Raw genomic sequence first — 20557 nt, 5'->3', positions numbered from 1 at the left:
CCAATGCAGAATTGTACAGAAAGTACAACTCTGTATCGGGTAAAGACAGCCTCGCTGAACAATTGAGCATTTATTTTCTAGTTCTTTTATTTTCCAAAGAGAGAACAAAAAATTCTCATAGAGAAATCCTCTCCCGTACATCCCATGATGTTTTGGGGTGTTACATTCTCCTTCCCTCATAGTATGTGGATTTACCCTAGTCCTTTGCGGGAGTAAATGTCTGACTAATTCCAGTGCTGAATGTGTTGGAGAGGAGTTTGTAAATGCCCACATGCTCACAAACGTGTGGGCATTCATAAACGCTAAAGGCATTGATCTGCTCACTACTTACCCCTTGTCTGGGTTTTACTGTTGCTTTCTTATGAAGTTGTGCCATATAATTATGTGATAGTAAATGCATAGTTGTCTGCTACTAATCCTTAAGCGAATACTTGACAGGCTTAAATTGAACTACGTTGAGCCATAAGTATACATTTATGGCTATAAATAGGTTTGTGGAAGGGCCACTGCAGTTCCTACACACATCCTAACCAGATGTTCACGCCAGGAACAATCTACCGTAAATTTAAAAGTGCATATGCAGTTACCATAGAAAGTCACATCACATACAGAATACAATTACTCTGGTATCACACAAACTGTCTGTGCAGATGGCCACATAAAGCGCAATCAAGAAACACTAGCTCACACTGAAACACAGATACTGATTGTCACATTACACAAAATCAACAGTTACTGCTACACCACATACAAAGCTACTTTTAACTGTGTGTTGCGACAGTCAGTCCGGGCTACCACATCATCCCAGAGTCCACAGTCACTGTCACACATATACAGCCATTATAGACCTCTGCAACACAGCCAGCCACACATAACTTCATGATTCTTTCAGGGCCTGTCTCCTCCACATCTTCCATGCAGGTAGGGTAAAGGGCTTCTTACCTGGAGGCAAAACCAATGGTGGCTCTTTTTCCGTTTCGGGAACCTTCTCAATCCTGAAGCTCTCGTCAGGGTCCGAGGGCGTGACGGCGATGGGTGGGGAGGTCACTGGCTGCTGCTCGGGGAGTTTGGATGGAGCTACAGTGACCTAGGACACGTGGGAGTAAGAAAAGCAAAGCATTGTCAGTCTCAAGACTTATCCTTACCTGATCCGCTAGTCACCGACCCACACACCTCTTTGGTGTGGGTAGTTGAAAAAGGCTTCAGAGGCGGGGATGAGAGCACTGGGACACTACTCCACGAGTGTGGGTGAGAAAACTGGGGCTCCACTCCAAAGAAGTGAGTGAGGACACTTGGACTTCACTTCTTAGGTTCGAGAGAAGACACTGGAACTCCACTCTCACGGAAAGTTGTACCCCCTGCCAATCCCCCCATGCTTCACTGCACCCCCTATCAAGCATCATAGTGCAAAAGCAGTGCCACATGCTTGTGATCTAATATTCATGCTATGTGACAGTGTCCCCTGCCATGGCTAAGGGTGTTGTATCCAGTGGGGGTGTACCCTCTACCCATCCTCAGGATGGACTATCTAGGTCCTGTGAGAACGTGGCCCTGCCAATCATTAGGGTACCAAATCTATGGACTGTGAGACAGCCTATCCCCCTAATCCTTAGTGTAACACTAATGCCACTCGGGGGGTGCCCTTGCCAACCAGCAAGGAGTAATAGAGATGCTATTTAAAAGGATGCCCCTAACCAATAGCTATTGTGTAATACATGTGCCATATGTAAGGGTGCCCCTTACAGTTCCCAGGGTGTCCTATCCACTAGCCACTTACAAACCCTCAAGTGTGCAATCGGGGAGTGTGACCTGTCCCACTAGGGTGTCATATTGATGTCTTTGATGAGCATGCCCATTGCCAATCTTATGATTCAGGGCCTATCAGAGATGGGCCAGGACGGCCAATTGTTTTAGGCTTCAAGAAGGCCTTTAATATGGACACTATTATGGACAATTGTTGTTTTTGGTATTTGATTAATGCTTGATTAGTACGAATTAATGCTTGAAAAGCACTTTTTATAGGCCGAGGCCTTAAACACTTGAAGAAGACTGTATATTTTAAAGCCTCTGAAAGAGTCCACATGAGTGTCATATCATGCCTTGGGAGAGCGTGCCTTCTAGCTACCTTTAGTGAGTATCATCCATGCCCTTAGGCATGCCTCAATTCTATACGCAGAGTGTTATATCGATGCCATGTCTGGAAGCATTCTCTGCCAATCTGCCTGTGGGTTGCCTATGCCACGAGAGTGCGCCCCATGCCAATCACCTGGCATCACACACATGCCATGAAGGAGTGCACCAATGTAAATCTGCTGATATAATGACAATGCTATAAGGGTGTGCACCCCTGTCTATTCATTAGTGCAATACCCAGGCCTTGAGTGAGTTTACCATCTGCTATTCAGCTGGTGTTAATACCAAAGCAATGAGGGTTGTGTGTCTGGTTAGCACAAAAATCAACTGAAACTTCATGATCCAAATACCGTTCGCAAAAATATCGGTGCAGATTTTCTATTATTAACAGGACAATATTTTTCTAAACGATATTTAGGACAGCATATATATGCCAGAAGATATTTCGGTTTTGATATTCTGCTACTATAGCTATTGTCATTCATATAAATAACACGCTTGGTGGGTTTGGCTAGCAGCTAAAGCTGTCCATACCTTTTCAGTGACAGTCTTTGTGCCAGTGGTGGGCCTCTCCTCCACTCCACTTCCAAAATCTCCAGAAATCTGAGGAAACAGAAACAATCAATGAAACTGTGGCCGGGCTGGCGGAGTGTCCTGTTTGTAGGCAGTGGTGGCTTGTACCTGCATGAGTTCGAGTAGAGTGAAAATAATTGTGCACTGGTCTTGTTATGCATGAGCAATAAGGGACAGCTTGTGGGGTTGTGTGGCTGAGGGGGAATCACACAGGAGATATGGTTTTTTAGGGCTCCTTCTAGAAAAACATGGCTTCGTACTCACCACATCAGTGTCATCCTCCTCGTCCTCACACTGCAGCTCTGCTGCTCGAGGGTCCCCCCTCACTCTCAGCTCCGCAATCACCCCCTGGAAGAAAAGGGACATCAGACACTCAGTGCCAGGAATGTCAACACTCATCTGCTGCCAAAGAACCAGTGAAGCCTGATTGGACGGTGCTCATATTAGCAGGTATAAGAGAGGCGGCCAACGTCAGTGGGCACCAAATGGCATCCTTCTGGGATATCTTATATAAATAACATTTTGGTGGGAATGATTCTTAAAACTAATTATGTTTTCAATGAGTAAAATAGCCTTTGGCCTCTCATTCCCATAGCACAGATTAATAGCTCTTCCCAGATCATATCTTTCCACATACAGAATCTCCAGATGCTGGCCTGTCCCCAATTCCCTCACTGGCTAGCTCAGCCAACAAAATTCCTTCTCAGGAAAAGTGTCCGAAATTAGGATGCGATTCCTGCCAAAATGGCAGTTTGCACTTTAAAGGGAGAGGGTTGGCTAAGTTCATGTATTGGCTTAAGCAGAAGATAAACAAGCACTTTAATGCAAAACGCAGAAAAAACTCTCCTGCCAAGACCATGCGCTCTTAGAACCACTTCTTCCTCCCAGAATGAATTCACAATAACCACTCATCCGCTTCATTGTCGAACTGCTCAGTCTTCTTCGTGCCTCTTCCCCATTCCTGACTACCCCATTCTCTCTTTTCCCCCTCCTCATGTCTTCATCCCCTTTCCCCTCATGGACCTCAATGTCCTCTCAAGTCGCTTCCCATCTGGTCCACTCTCCACTCCCCCACCACCCTCGTTGTCTCGATCAGTCTGTTCTACCATCAACACATTCACATTGAAGGTAATATCACCCTTAATACTGCTCCATGCCTGGACTACTCTGTCTGGCCCCTTATATATCTTGACCACCCTTATGTCCTTCCCATCAGAACCAACCTTAATCTGACCCTTCTTGTCTTGGCCAGTCCATCATCCATAGTTTTGAACTGCTCTCTCAAGACCAACTTGCCCTTCCCTCTTATTCTTCTTTAACTCTTCCCCCATCTGGTGCACTCTCTACTCCATCACATCTTTCCCACCTTACTCCTCACTCCATCCTGATAGCCATCATGTCTGTAGCATCATGCCCCAACTCACCGTCTTCCTTCTACGAAACAACCTCTCCTCAATCTCACTGTCCGGAGTGCCCTGTCTTTTCCCTTATGCCTTACCAGCAGAACATCCTCCCCGTCTCCCTACATTAGGACTGCCATGTCCCCTCCACCAGTCTCCCTTCTGGATGACCCAAGCCTTCACGTTACCATAGTTATCACAGTTGCCTACAATTCCCCCATCACCCTGTGTTTTTGTTGGTCTCTGCATATAATGATAGAAACAGGAATAGGGCAACTTTCAACATTCTACTACGGCCCCAGCCTCACAAGATGGACAAAATGTGAATTACATCTGATGAGCTCAATTAATAAACAAAGATGACCGAAAGCCCTTTGTATGTATGTATTGTGTGTGCATCTCAAGTATGCCTTTTTGGTGGGGAGGGGGTGGAAACGTGACTGGTGAGACTGCTAAAGTAGCCTGTATGCCAGACCCAAAAATGTTAGTATTTAACTATTTGTCTGTGTTGCTCAATTACATATTCTGTTGTACATTAACATATTTCAAAGGGGCGGGGATTGGACATGGATTGGACAGAGCCTTTTGGTGTACCCCAAATTTGTAAACAGAGAGTGCTCTATGCCGCTTTGTCTGCTACAGTTCATTCGAATAAGAAGCTGGACCAGGTCTATCCTTATGTATTTAGATGTTTGGCTCCTTTTACTGGTACAGTGCACATCTGCCTTTGGTATGGCCTATTTCTAGTGGAGGACCAGCGACGTCTCCGTTGTGAAGTGCTGCATAATGTCTCACTGACGGCATTCTGTTTGTCGAACGTAGGTTTGTCATGTGTGCGGTATTTTCTGCAAAGGAATAGGTGTGATGCCTTTAGCAAGGATACTAGAAATGGGTGACATGCATGTGGGGTGGCATATGTACATGATATGTGGCCAGTTATGTGGTGGTGGTGAAGAGTGGCACATTGCTCTTGGTGCCATCTTGAGTACTGTACTGGCTGAGCAGGGGTGGGTACTGATGTGTGATGTACTATCCTGCACTAGTAGTGTTGCGTCAGGTACTTGCTGTCCCATACTTGCCATTGTTTTCCTTTGTCCCATAAATTATTCTGCAAGTTTCCCTTTTGGCTCAGTTTGCAATGCCCCTTTCCGCAAACAACAACCCTTGTGCTCCACAAGGACGCTCTTGGTAGGCCCTGGAATATGAGAGTTCATAAACTGGTCTCCTCAACTGATTCATATTTTTTGGGTACAACCTTCGGTCCATTACCTGAGATCTTAGCGTATTGCAGCCATTCTATATATTTATGGTGAAGTGTCTGCTCTCAATGGATACACCTACTGCATCCAGGTTAAATTAAGTCCGGTGAACCCCAGTAACAGGATTTTTTAAGTTAATTAATTTTTTACTGAAGGTTTATGCTCAAAATCATTACCTGGGTTGAGATCATAGTAATCATAATGAACATTGGAACGAGTTCAGAAGTAAGAATGATAGTGATCACCTTTGGTGCACCTGCTAATCAAGTTACCCTTAGATGGCTTTCATTGTCTTTTTATCTCAACACTGAATTTTAGACAGAAGACTGGCTGCTTCCCAAAGTGAAACAAAATGCTCAGCCTGTCACTCCCCACAAGTTCCTAGTCCCTGTTACTTCTTTGTCCCAAGGGTCTGGTTAGTGGGGAAGGTACACAATTTGCCACTGCTGGAGCTGTCGACTACATCACCGCTACAGCAACCCCATAGCTGCAAAGACATCTGGCACTACATTCCACCCTGGGAGCAAGATAATTCTTCTATAGTAACCAATTCCTTTGATGAGGGAAACATGTCCCAACCTGCAAGAGTGGGCTGCTGCCTATCTGCTGAAGACTAGAGTGCAAATTGGTGCCCCATTCCAGAACCTAAAGAGTTACATTGAGCTACACCTTCACATGGTGCTTCCTGAACACGGGGTTGTGTGGTGTCCATTTCCACTGGGGTGGGTACCAGACCCTGAGGACCTTGTGAAGGCCTACCACCTGCCCTGCTGTTTTCTTGCCTGGTTAGAAGTCCAAGAATTCAAGGAGTCCAAAAATAAAGCTGAGCATAGTGTCAATACGCCCATCCTATCATTGACCGGAAGTGGGCTGCACAAGAACCTGTCCTACAAATGCAGGTAAGTTGAATAGTGACTAACTGGCAAGCACACTCGCCTTGAACAGTCTCCTGCCTGTTTTCACCTCTGCGGGACACCTGCCACGCCATGATGTTTCCTGATCCTCAATAGGCTCTGATAAGGTGTTGATCATAGACCCATTGGGACCCTTAGCAGGTCTAGATGAATAATTCACATTCATGGTCCCTTTACCTGACTGGCTCCCAAAGGTCTGAGCGGTGCCTGACCCTAACCTTTTGCACATCTGCCTCTGTTGTACCGAGAATTGATGACCTGAGGAGGCAAAGCTTACTGATCTCGAGTTATTCACCTTGTAATAACTATGGCAACCCTAATTTTGAATCAGGAGACCAAAAGGTTTTCCTAAGCAAATCTCTTACGAGCAAACTCTAACATTATTGTGTCAAGGTACTGTTGAAGTTGTCCACGGGTACTTTAATTACATTGTGTTTCTGGTTGCAATTTTGCTATCAGGTGCAATCAGCTAGTGGTCACAAACAGTACAATGGGTCATACTTGTTGCTTAGACGATCAATAGTCAGTCTAATAAATTAATGTATTTTGGTTCATATACGGTTAGGGTTGGTATTTCAGTAATTAATTTGCTTCATCATATTTATTTTAAAATAAATCAATAACATTGACAAATACGGTTAGTATTAAAGTAACTGAATTTTAATTTAACTAAATATTCGTTCATTTTAAGAATTAATAAATAACATTTAAAACAATATAGGGTAATTTACTTTGATTTAATGTTTTTAAATTGAATTAATTATAGGGTTAGGGCTGCTAACATTAGAATTATAATAACGGGTGTTTAATTAAGTAGTTAAAAAGGCAGAGTTAGAATACGTAATAATGACATACGAAACAAAAATGATGCTGATTTAATTTAATTTGCAATTGAGATTGTGACAGCTGTTGTATTGTATCTAGTCTCAGCCTTCCACCACCTAGACTGAGTCTGAGCCTGAGTCCTCGACCAAGGAACTCGAAGAGAGGAGGAGGATTTGGTGACAAAGGTTTCCCTTCGCGACAGACTACCAGCACCAGGAATCACAGACAGTCTCACCTTTGTTACTTGTAGATAGTGCCCTATGATTTAACAGCTCTTGGAAGAAGCACTGATGAAACCCTTTGCCACTGCTTGTTGCAAGACAGAAGGCCAGCAGGGTATGTGGTGTGACGCGTTAACCCTTTGTGTGACACTGGCACTGTGATGATTGCCTACATCTGGGGATACAAGGCCATGAGTCCAACTCTTTCACTGGTCTTTGACATTTTGGGGTGTGATATTTTATGGCAGTGCTGGTGATATCTTGTCAGTGGGTGTGGACGTCCCACCGGTGTTATTTGTATGTAGGTGCAGTGTCATTGTGTGCATTTTCAAATGTCCTACAGGAAGGAGCTGCTGCTGAGTGGCTTTGCTAGTGGTAGGAAGGTTGCTATTGCTTTCGTTTTCTTGAAGTGTGCGTGGGCTGTTAATGTGTACCTGATCAGGGTGAATACGTGTTGAATGTGGGCTTCATATAGGTGTGCATGTGCTCTCCTCAGAGGCTGTAAGAGATGGTCAGTCTTTATGATGAAGCTGTGCGATGTGTGTTTGGTGCCCACATACCTAGTGACTACACCATGTAAGGACCAGTTGTCAATGGCCCACATAAACAAGACAAGAAGGTAGGCGGTATGAAATATATGACAAGCAAATATAGGAGAAATGCATGGAGATGAAAGAGGTCTGGGCCAGTAGACAGGACTTGCATGGGATGGTGAAGTGCATGTGTGCTGATGTGAGCAAGTCGTGGCCAGGGGGTTAGCTGGCATCACCAAGGTCGCTTCACTGTAGGCCGAAGGGCATGCAGAACACTGCAGGGGAATGTGACTTGGGCTGAGAGTCGGTCTATGTGGTGTTCAAAGCAACGTGTTGCCAGTGGCATGGTGGTGATATTTAGCACTGTGGTTGTTGAGAATCTGACTCTGGGAACAAACGACTTGAAAGACGAGTGAAGAAAAGTGCATTGAGTGGTTTGCAGTATGTGTGTGAGTGTATGATCATGAAAGCAGTGTTTTGCCCGTGGGAAGGGTTTGGCACAGTGGTTTTTGTAAAGTACACAAGATGGACATGCTGAGGCACATGCCTGGGCTGGGTTAAGCAAGAAGCAGAATTGAGGCAACATTTTGCATGTTTTGTTCAGTAGCAAAATGATTCCTGCAGGTTGGCTTTTGGCACTGTGGTGGTGTGTTACCTGGCATTCGTATAGCGAATAGTTTGCTAAAGGCTTGGCCTCTTTGCGCTTTGTGCAGATATTAGACATTAATTGTCATTCATCTAGCAAAGGTGCTCAGTTTGGAGAGTTTGTTCTCAAACCAGAAGAGGGTGGGTGGAGGGTGTGGAGGGTGGAGGATGTTGTCACTGAGGAGGTCTGTACAGTGGGGTGGGTACTGCGAACTTCCAGGCATGTGGGTGCAGCGTGCGTAGTGGGTTGTCTCTGCACAGTGGTTCACAATGGAGGTGCGATTCTTCAAGACTTGCACCAGTCCTTTGTCGGCTGTGACAGTGGAGACTTTCTAGTGCAATGTTGGTGTAGCTTTAAGATCTCATTTCTCATCCCCGAGCTGGGCATGCCTTTCCTGTCCGTAACTGATGTGGGATTCTTTTGTGTCTGGAACAAGAGAGAGAAAGCTCTGCTGTCTGGGACAGGAGAGCGATGGCATTGCTGTCTGCACTGTACATGTTAACAGCCAGCAAAGCGAGGGATTGACCTGTCCATAGTAAGGGGCAGCAGTGCTGTTTTTGCAAGTGAGGGATAGCTCCGCTGACTGTAGCAGAGAAGGGGTAGTTGTGCTGTGACAGGGGAGAATAGCTCTGCTGTCTGCGCTGAGTGAGGAATATGTCAGCTGAGCAAAGGATGCCTCTTTTGTTAGTGGTAGATGGGCGTGCTATTTCGCTTGTCTCTGGACGAATGACAGTCAACTCTGCCCGGTGATGGCGGCTTTGCCCCTCCGCTGCCAGTACCGGTACACTGACAATGGGGGCATGCTCGAAGAGTATGAGAACATACAAAGGGAGACATAAACTATGCAGTGCACACAATCTCTAGGCTCCCATGTTGCTTCTAAGTAGCATTATGAGGTGATAATGTTACGGAATGGTATTACACCCGGTTTCAGAATTCAAGTGCGTAAAATGAGTAATAACCTGTAGCAACAAGGTTAGCACATGTTTTTCCGTCTTTATGTGCAGGTTTCTCCCACCAGCCTTTTGTACGAGAAAAATACACTCAGAAATGTGTGGCAATGAAGCTTCTGCATATCTCTACCACTATTGCACCAACATAAATGAGAACCACAGTGGGTTATCTAACTTCATGAGGACTTGGAGCCGGCCCCACAATGGGTCGGAGCTTGCCAATCCATCCGCTGTAATGTATTTTGATTGGTGGGTGTTGACTGGCACCTCCCTCTCATTTACATACAGCATGCTATTGGTCTGAAGATCTATGGTGATAAGCAGGCACTAGCTGGACCCAGATAATGTACTTTAGAGAATGACCTCCTTCTTGTTGAACAAAGAGCCTTGTTGGTCGCCAGGTGGAAGCCATCCCTCGATGGAACAAGCTGTCTGTCTGTCCGTCTGCCTCTGCCCACGAGAGCCCTAGAGGACAGCTGAGTTATTCTGTTATTCCTGAGATTCCTAGAGGGTCACGGTACAGTTTTATCATTTAACACCCACTGAAGAATTCCGCGCAGCTGCAGTTTACCATGAGAAAGGGGCTGTGGCGAGGCATGAAATCCAAGGCTCTGTGAAATGCAACTGTAATCTGGGGTGGAAACTACCCATGAGAAACCTACAGCTATGTATCCCTATGGGAGGAGGCTGGGGTACCGTGCCTCCTTCCATATCCCCATCCTCCCTCCAGAGAGAAGCTGGACATTGGGCATCGCAGCACCGCCACAGCGTCGATGTGTACCTCAAGATCCCGCAACACCAAACCAGAGGGAGTTAAGTTGCAAAATCCCACCCTGCACAGTCTGTAGCCTCTTTTGCACCCTGTGGAAATACCAAGATTTTAGTAATTGTGTCCCCACAAAGGTAATAGTGACATTACACTACGTTTAGGTTTAAATGGGGAATAATCTGCTTAAAGGGTTTCTTTGCATATTTTTACTTTTTTCATTAAAAGGTGATAAGTTGCCTTGGCGTTTTGCTGGTGGTAACAACCATGGCTTGAAAGTTCAGAGAAGTGTTTTCATGCATTTCTTGATGCAGTAATACAACATTTTTCCAATTACAAACATTGCATTGTTCATATGTTGTTTGTGCTCTGCAATCAAAATACGGATTTTGCCCCCCCCGTTCCTTATTTATCTGACATGTAGTTGTGTTCAATTTTGTCTGGAAGACCCTCGGTGCCAATTCCACTGTTTTCAGTTCTAGCATCACCCCAGGCAGTGATCCCAGCAGCGTCCAGAAACCTCGCCTCCGTGTCCTTAATAGAATTGAAAATTCTTGACGCGTAAGCCAGTCATTTTTTTTTCTCCATGTGCACCCCCCACCTGTTAGCGAGGAAACTTGTGATTATGTTCATTGTTGCAACTGGGTCAGAAAACAAAGTGCCCATGAGTAAGTGTCCGCTTGTCCACCTCATCTGACGGGTCAGTGCTCTTTGAGTTACACCCACTAGAGCCTGACAGCATCTCTGACCCCTCACTGACTCATTCTTATAAAACTCTCATGTGTAGCCTCGCATGTGGTACCAACAAATGAACACTTTCCTCGCTGTGTGCACTGTCAGACACTGGCTCAGCGGCTGTGAACAGCAACTACAGCTCGGGACAGTGGCTTTTGGGACAGACAGGATTAGGGATAGAAGGCTCTTCAACAGAGGAATCAGCAGGTGGGAGGCAAGCTACCCATGAAAGAAATCAGGAGGGTCCATCGAGCAGGGGTAATAGGTAAAACCATGTGCTTTTATAATGATTCATGAAGCAAAATACGGGCTCCCGCTGTCACACTTTGTTTTTCAGCCAGAAAGTAACATCAGTTTGGTTCATTTCACCAGACTCGTTTCCTGTCTGGAGGAATAAGCTTTCCCCTCTCATCAAGGATAAAGAACCCCAAACAGGGAGATTAGTTGGCATGAAGGAAGAAAGGAAGTCAACAGATCCAACGTGTCACTAAGGAGAGATCTTAGACTGAAGCAGATCTGGGAGCGCGTGCTGCGGAAGAGGATCCGGATCCCCCCTGGAGAGGACTGTTGCAGATTACAGGCCACCCCATCCTCTTAAGTATGCCATGATTGCACGGTAGAAGAACAAGCAGGCCCCATCAGGAAATAAGCAGCCTTGCCATTCATTTTAGAAAATCCACAGCAACACAGGCTCGTTCAACCCTTTGCAATTACCTTATCTCCTGCCACTTGCAAATTAGTTGAAATTGAGAGCCCCATTAACTGAATAATTGGGAATTTGGTGGCCTGTGGTGTCATTCTCAATCGACCATCTCCTTCAGATGCTATCGGTGCACGTCAGCCTTTGCCCTGGGGCTTGAGAAGCGTTCTGGTCAATGACCCTGACACAGGGCAACTATAGTCCAAAGAAACTTAATTCCACGCTCAGCCTGGTGGGCTGGATTGGTGGTTAGGAAGTTCTGGGGGCTCGTTTTGGGGGTGTCCACTTTGATCTTGTTCCGTGATGGCTAGAGGGGAAGGCAGTAATTGTACGTGGGGAAATCTGATGACTGGATAATTACCAGCGGTGCCTTTTCAAGGTTTAAACTGCTCCCAGCCTGGATGAACTACAGCAAGGGTCAGAACGTTCGAAGGGTAATTAGACCTAATTACATTGAAAAGATGCTGATTATCACTGGTCATGCCCTGGCACTAATGAGCGAGCTAGCCCGACCAGGGAGAAACCGCCCACAAGGTCATCAACAAGCATTGGCAAAACCAATAGTTCTCATCTATGGGAGATCTATTGGCTTTGGAAATGTTTTTTTAAGCCACATTGCACAATAGTACAACCATGCGGCTGAAAGAAAACAAAATAAAAGAGCTATGACTTGTTCAACGCTGGATGCCTCATGGTGTTTTTTTTTTTTTTACTTTCAGTGATGTTGTACAGAAGCTGAGCTGCTGTGCAACATGGCTAAAAACACATTATGCCCAACCTGAACAGAGGAGTGAGGGGGAGAGGGAAGGGGGATGTGGCGCTTCAGCCATAGATGCTAACTTTGGAACTGGGTGACCAGGATTGAGTCTTGGCGTCGCCTCAACATCCTGTGATTCTAGGCAAATCACTTAAACTTCCCTGCCTAAAAAGAAAATGAATATGAACTTGTGTAATGGAACTGATGCTCATAATAAGTGCCCCAATACCTTCCTGTTGGTTCGAGCTTGGCTATTTAAAAATACAACAAAATAAGAAATAGCACCTCAATCGCAGTAAATGGACACTAACACAGATGAGTCAATCTGTACTTGGTCCATGCTCCACACAAAGACAAGGATGTGACGCAGGAAGTGACACCTGGCACATGCTGCCAAATTAGAAGGCAGCTAAGAAAAGTGATAATGATGCAAAGTAATGGGCAGGATGCAAGACTTTTTTTAGAGGTTTCTTTTTAGGATACAAGAGATCGACGGCAAGCAACAGCACCTGCGCGCTGCCTGCAGGACATACTACAAAGTGACACCTGCAGACTGCAATGCTTAGAAACCAAATGTGTGCAAGGCACTATGTAAATTTAGAAAACGCTCACTACCCGGCCCTTTCTCACAGCAGTAACATTACCCCACCTACAAAGAGCTTATTGGGAGTTACTATCTCCTTTTTGTAATTTATATTCAACCTAATGAAGATAGAAAGTATCTCTGCTAAGGTCCTACACACTGCCCCAGATGAGGTGCCTTCATTCCTGGGCTCCTGTCAGCATAAAACAGTTTTTTTGCATGTTCACAATTCCGTGTTTTCCATTGCTTGGATACAAGCAAAGGACGGTAAGACAAACTGTTTAGACAAGAAACATTATATAACTACATAAGCATACTTTGGATGTCACCAAGCACGAACTTAGGCAAACTAGTTACAGTGCTGATTACTGGACTCTCAAACACCTAGGAGAAGAACTGGTTTCTTTCCTGCTTGCTCCCGCCATAGCAAACTGTACCTCTAATTTCAACATCCAAGAACTCCAATGAGTTGGTCAACAAAACTCCAATGAGTTGGTCTATAAAACTCCACAAAGTTGATCTACAAATACTGGCACTTACCATAATTAAAAGTGTGCTACACACCGCGGATGAGATTCCTACCACACGCTACCATGGTAAGCTTGTGCTCTCTATCTGTGTTTGCTCTTGCGTGATGGCTTTTCCTATGTCCATCCTGACCTGATAGAAATAGTGCTGTGGGCTCAGTTATTCCAGAGTGTAAATTGAGACAAATTAAAGTGCTACCTAGCAGCTGTAACATGGACAGTGCTTAATTTGTAGACAAACAAGTGCTGGTGCCCAAAGCACTGCTCAGAAGCCTGTGGCCGACATCAGCATGTGTAGCCTGGAATCCACTTCAGGCCTCTTTCAACTACTACGACACTCCCTGCCCTTTTAACTCTTTCTTACAGGTTCCTGAATTCTCACATTGTGACGTCTTTCTCTCTCTTCTTCTTTCCTCTTTGTGCTTTTTCACAATTTCTGATGACCCAAAAATGAGTGTCGGCGGGTCCCACCGGGAACCACCGCCTCAAATTAAGTAACCGGACATGGAGGGATAGCAGCACACCGAACCCCAGCAAATAAAGGCCGATACAGATGAGAGGGGCCCAAAGCTTGGTAGAAAGTTGCCAATCACACAACCTGAACGAGCAAAGGGGACATAGGTGAGAGGCAATCAAGGCTTTTTAGACCATTGTGCAACACACACATCCCTCAGAGAAGGCACGCTCTGGTAACTTGCATTGCAGACCCATGCAAGAGCAAAGGGGACATGTGTGACAATCTTCGAGCGCTTGGCAGAAATCAGCCACGCACACAACACAGACCAAGGCAACTGAGGTTTGACCACATTATGGGGGAGTTCCCACTTGTATTTGTCGACAGGGCTGAAACCTATGCACCAATGCATTTAAAAGAGTATGGTAAGCAGGAATGGTTAGAGAGACAGAAATAGGTAAAAACATTTTTTTTACAACAAAAAAAGTACAGCAATCCCTTCCGTAGCTTCCAGCTCTTATTACTGCATAATTACTTCTGTTGATATTATTGCTATTATTAATTATTCTATTTCTATTATTACTTTCTACATGTTCACCATCCCGGTAAAAGCATCTGTAGGATAGTTAACATGATAAATTTAATTGAGGGTTCTACCAATCATATCTATCGAGATACTATACAATAAATGTTTTTGACATAGTAGTTGAGTATCTTTTTTAAACTTGATTGTAGACATGCTAGACTATGGGTCCTTTTTTAGGCCATGCCAACCAGACAGTGCAATCTGTCTGGATGCGCAAAGACCTAGTGTGAGCTTACTAAAAACTGACAGGGGTCTACAGCAAGCCCATTGCTTACCATTATCTGGCCTTATTGTCACTCTCATTTAATTGCTTCATATTCAATGGCTTTCCTGGCCCCAGCTTGTGTATCTTGTGTTTGTCTCTCCCTCGCAGCATAGCCTCTTTACTATATTTCTGACTCGCTGGCTTCTTTGCCTCCACTGCTCACTTACAGGGAGCTACTTATTTCTTTTTCGTTAAGCATGCCATGTGAGTGTATGTGTTTTCCAGCTCTCTCCCTCGTGTACTGTTTCTGTCATGTTGCAAGCTGTCTCTTGTGTGCTTCTCCTCTACTCTACCAAACTCCCTGCCTTCCCTTCGCTCTGTGTTGCTTTCGTATTCTTGTGCTTTCCCCACCCCGTGTTGATTTCCCTCATACTTTGCTTTCTCCTGCCCATCCGGTACCCATTGGTTAGCCCCAACGCTCTCATCTGTTGCTCCCTCCCCATATCTGCTATCTTAGTTTTTTAATGTGTTTTTTATGGAGGGTTGCTGCTGGTCCCTCTGCCTAAAGAAGTACATAATCTCCAAAAGGCATTGGCCAAACTAGTAGGTCCCAAAGGCGAGACCTTTTGGACGTGCCAGAGTGTGTTATTATATATCAGCCTCATGCCTGCCAGAGACTAGTTATCGGGTACTCATTCAAACTTGATTTATGCGCAAGAGGGGATGGAAAAAGGTGTCTACTACACTACAACAGCAACAGTTTCTCGTAGAATTTGGGACAAATTAAACACATGCAGTATAATAAATATACTGCCTAGGCCTATTTCGCTTTTTAGATGACTGGCATAATAGCTTCATTTCATTTTCTATACACATTTGTGGTCTTCCATAAGAGTTTGCTCAAATGTGTGCCTTCCTGCTTGTAGATCTTATAATTGCCATGCAGAGTTTCCATCTCCATTTTCTGGTTTAACCCATCATCATCTCAGTGTTGGCTACAGTTGGACTGAGTCCCCAGGTGAGGACGTAGGCAAATAGAGTTAGAAGTGGTAACAAAGGGAGAAGGAGAGAAGAAGTACAAGCAGCATCCAGAAGAGAGACAGTGGCAGAAAGAGCCACAAAGGGCAGAATGAAAGCAGGGTGAGTGCAGCCTGAGTCACTAGGATAAACAATAAGAGAAATAGCAGGAGATGGAGCCACTGAGGGCTGTATGAAAGGTGGTGGAGGCAGATGGAGCGCTCTGGGCAATACCAAGAGAGGCGGAAGCAGACAGGGAAATATGAAGTTGTACAAAGAGAGGCATGGGAAGTTGGATCAATCTGAAGTTGTGCCAAGAGGGTTGGAAGCTAGGAAAGAATTGAGGCACTACCCAACAAGAGGTGGAGACAGATAGGCCAATCAGAGCATTTTGTATTGAGGCTAGAGCAGAAAGACACCATGAACCATTTACGGAGGCAAGAGTACATAGATAGCGTACACAAGACGTAAGGAATACCTGATATTTGTCGGGGTCAGCACCACCGGCTTGGGCCACAAAGAGGCCTGACCCATCCTCCAATTCCATCTCATCAGGTGAGCGCTCGAAACGGACCCTCTCAAACTCATCGCAGTCCAGGAAGAGGACCACTTCTTCATCTTCTACGCTGATGGCAAAACGCGTCCACTGGTTGACCAGCGAAGTGACTGTGAATGTGGCCGCTGCGTAGGATGTTTGCGAACCAGGCTCTGTATAGTAGAAGATTATCTGCTGCTTCCCGTTCTTCACCTCTGAGAGTTTCACACCAACGTAAATGATGGACTGGGAGGCGTCAGTGATAGCAAAAAGCATACCTGCCTTGGAGGTGGTGGGTTGAACATGGAAAAGGAGTGAGAAGTCACGGAAGAAGGGGCTCGGCAGGTGGTAGCGGGCCACCTGGCCCGTGTTGGCATCAGGGCCGAAGACATAACCAGGGCTGTTGTCAGGACCAAAGATTTTGACGATCTGGTCTGGTGGTGGATCACCAATGAGTTGAAGGAGCCCAACCTCTGGGCTCAAGATCTCTGTGAATGAGAAGAAATAAACACATTAGCTATGGTGAAGTATGCCCAGTATTATTAACCACACAGGCTCAATAGCCTTTCTTCCCCACTAAGGATGTCCCTCCTCACTAAGAGGAGTATGTAAACTTGAAAAGGCAATAAAGATCTCACTGATGGCACACATTCAGGTGTGCAGAGAGCGGTGATCCAGAAGAACAGCACAAATCTCACTCATCGATGAGGTGGCAAATGGTTATGACCATGCAAAGCGAGTATTGATTTAACTCACTGTGCACTAAGAATCAGTAATCTTAAGAGATATTGCATGGATCTCACTTACAGTCTACGATATTGCATGGATCTTACTTACAGTCCACGTTAGTTGGCCAGTGACCCTGTGGGGAGAGAGCAGATCTCACCCATAGCACTTTCCACGAGGCAGGGGAAGTGTCAGTGATCATGCTGGAACAGGTTGACCAGAATTTTAATGCCAGAAACTGGGACATTTCACAAAAATAGAAGCAGCACTACAATTTTGCTGTAACCGAGCGCACAGAATGACAGCTCTCATCAGCACAGAATTACAGTAGAGGCGCTAAAAACATTAATGAAATGCAATTTTTTTAGCCGGTGTCATGCCTGTTAATTAAATTGCTCAATGAAACTATCCCTGCTTTGGAAGACATAAAAAGGCACTTCCCACCGTTTTTCAGTCGACTTTCTCTACAAACCCGGACATGAGCTCAATTTCCAAAAATCTACCACGACAGCGGGTGAAAAACCGGTACTGTCCCAGCAAATCCGTGAGGCCTGGTCACCCCATGCTGGAAGACCAGTGATCTCACTCATAGTACACACTACAACATTCACTCAAAGCGCAGGGATGGTTCGGTGACCCCGTGGGGAGTGCGCAAATTTCACTCATACCTCAGATAGGGTTTGGAAGGGTCCGTGAGTCACAAGCAGGGAACAGAGTTCGCTTGTAGCACAGGCTAGGTGAGCATGAGGGGTAAGGGGCCATTCAGAAAAAGTACTGATCTCACTTCCAACACAAACCTGGCAAGGAAGGGTCAGTGCCCATGTAAGAAGAGAACAGGTGGAACTGATAGCATGCACCAGGTGAGGAAGGGTCAGTGACAGTGTAAGGGGAGCACAGATGTCTTTCATAGCACACACTAGGTTGGGAAGAGTAAGTGAGCCTGCAGGAAGAGACGAAACTTGATTCATATTATGTACTAGGCCAGTGAGCATTGAGGAGGAGACAGTAGTTCAATGATAAGTACATACTAAGGCATTTCAAGAAGCAGTCCTGCACGTATTTGTAAAATAGGGACATGGAGGGAGGGGTGCTGACCCCGTGTCGGACATTAGGAGAAATAAATTCTGCAGAGGGAGAAGGCACAGTTACATCACACACTGGACAAGAACAAGAGGCTTTTGTTCCGTGAAGGCATTTCGCCAGTGTGCCCTTCAAAAAGGAATAACTTCCACTGTACAAATCTGCTTCAGAGTTCAGAAGAGGCTTACACTGTGTTAGCTCTGAGCACATGCACAACACAGGCCCCTCTCCTGGTGCCTCCATCGCAATGGCATGCTTTGTGCCCCCACCCTCCCCCGCTTCATCTTACCACCACATGGATGCGACTTTGTCCGCTTACTTTCTTTAATTACGGCTGTGGCAAGTTCTGGCTTTCATAGAACTCTTTACCGTTTAATCATCATAAAAAAGCATTATTTTAAAAATACATTTCTGCCCTGGCCCACACTGCTTTTCCTCCTGCATCTCTGTCAATTATTCTTTGCTTCTCTCCTCTTGTCCGCACTGGTCCTTCCATCTGCCCCTAAAACATCTGTGAAGTTTTTCTCTCCCACCGAGGTGCGACCCCTTCACCCGCCTCCTTTTCTCCAACCAGGCCCTCTGCTACCACTGAGTCCCTCAGGTCCTTAATGGGAAATTGCTACGTTTCCTCAGGACTGTTTTTTTGTTTGTTTTCAGATCTCAAAACCCTGGAACGAATGTGAGCTTTAAAGAATGTATACAGCATATTTCCCTTCTCCGCTCCAGATGTTCCATGAAGGGCCTTGTGTGTACGAGCACCGGACTCCGAACATCTGGGCGTGCTGTACCCAGGGAGAGAGCGTGCCAACTCACCCTTATCTCATCTGCATCGGTACCTCGGAGAGGGTTCAACCTATCGCTCTGGAATTACTCGACTCTATATCATTCATATCCCACTCACCTCAGTATTTTACCTCAAAAGAAGCATCCCTATTGCGCAGAGCTCCCTCCTACCTCACTCCATACCATTTGCATCAGCAGCTTTAAGTGGGCCCAGCAATATTTCTCTGGGATCGCACAAGTGCATCCCAAGTACTACACTTTCACCTTTCTACTGCACCCTAAAATGGACGACCCCATCACAAGGGGGTTCACTCTCACTTGTACTTCAAAAACTAGGAGCACTACCCAGAGACCCAGCGATCATTAGACACAAAAATACCAACACCACACAAGACCAATACACAGAGCTGTTCACTCAGAGAGAGTAACAGACATCCACAGAAGATTAAGTAAGAAAAGACATATAGGTACTATCAGAAACACAAATAACGAAAACCATTCGCAAATTCAAACACCATGGATAGGGCAATCTGGAGGTGCTCGAAGGGCTGGTCTGACAGAGCAGTGTGTGGGCTGTGTTTTTGCTGTTAGCGGGCCTGTTTTAGCGGCTGCTGGGATAGTTTTTACTGCTGATTTCACTGATAGAACCACAAACGTTGCCTGCAGCATGCACAAATGCGTACAGTCTCCCATCTCTTGCATAACACGTTTATGGATTGTCTCTACACGTTTTAAACTGCCCTGATTTGCCAATGTGCTCAACATTTGTAGCTAACTGATTCGAAAATGGGGACACTTTCAATTTGGTTTCAAGGCCCACTCTGATCATGATGGATAGAACCAAACATTAAACAAGAATTTGCAATGCAATCGGTCTCGCTTTTGCTCGAGTTAAAGCCACTAGACTTATAAACTCCTCATCTGACTTTTCTTGCCACATGACTTGAGAATCAAAAGTAAAACAGTTTCACATAAGCGAGACGATTCACAGCGTCACGTCCGCCATGAGCATCTGCGACAACAAAAGTCACAAAAGGAAAAATAAGTTCGCTCTCAGTCATACTTATCGGCAAAAGTACAGTTAGCCATGTAACAGGGTTGATAGCCAAGGCGGTAATTAAACCGCCTCAAGGAGGGACAAACATAAACCCTTTACCAATGTCATGAAAGGATTTTTAAAGGGCAGGCCCACAAACGAGAGATAGTGATGAGAGTAAGGTGGGCGTTGTTTAAAGCCCAGATACATACCAACACATCGGAAAAGCAGTGCATGCGCGCTGCTATGCTCGACCTAAAAAGGCAACAGAAAGTAGCAGACAACCTGAGGCCTCCAGAAAGAACAAGTACTCCCCCAGCTTTAAGCCTGTGATTAACCTTGTACAATGTATTCAACTGGTCTGAAACGTATTCTGTGAAAATGTAATCAGTAAAGATTTGGCAATATGAGTATAAATAAGCGTCAAAGCAAACAGAAAGACGAAGAAAATCATGTGCTAAAAAGTGGGGTGAATCAGTAACAAAGAGAAAGGTTAATGTTTTCCAAGGCTCTCTCTGTAGATTTACTTGCATGTGTGATCCTAGGGTCAGGTCATGAGAACCAGCACACAAGACCGCCCAGTGGTAGGATTAGTGGAGGAGGGAGTATG

General features: G+C 45.4%; 1 protein-coding gene across 7 annotated transcripts in view; it reads right to left on the bottom strand.

Moving 5' to 3' along the window:
* COL18A1 (collagen type XVIII alpha 1 chain) overlaps positions 1–20557 on the bottom strand; it is a 366466-nt gene that overhangs the window by 130502 nt on the left and 215407 nt on the right. For all 7 annotated transcript variants that reach the window (XM_069225464.1, XM_069225463.1, XM_069225459.1 and 4 more), the window contains 4 exons: positions 16266–16810; positions 2971–3054; positions 2668–2736; positions 943–1087 (listed from right to left, as the gene is read on the bottom strand). In XM_069225464.1, coding sequence (XP_069081565.1) covers positions 943–1087; positions 2668–2736; positions 2971–3054; positions 16266–16810 — 843 coding nt within the window. The remainder of the gene's footprint in view (positions 1–942; positions 1088–2667; positions 2737–2970; positions 3055–16265; positions 16811–20557) is intronic.

Source organism: Pleurodeles waltl, chromosome 3_1 (genome assembly GCF_031143425.1).
Source record: "Pleurodeles waltl isolate 20211129_DDA chromosome 3_1, aPleWal1.hap1.20221129, whole genome shotgun sequence".
Lineage (NCBI taxonomy): Eukaryota > Metazoa > Chordata > Amphibia > Caudata > Salamandridae > Pleurodeles > Pleurodeles waltl.
This window is presented reverse-complemented; position numbering and strand designations above follow the sequence as displayed.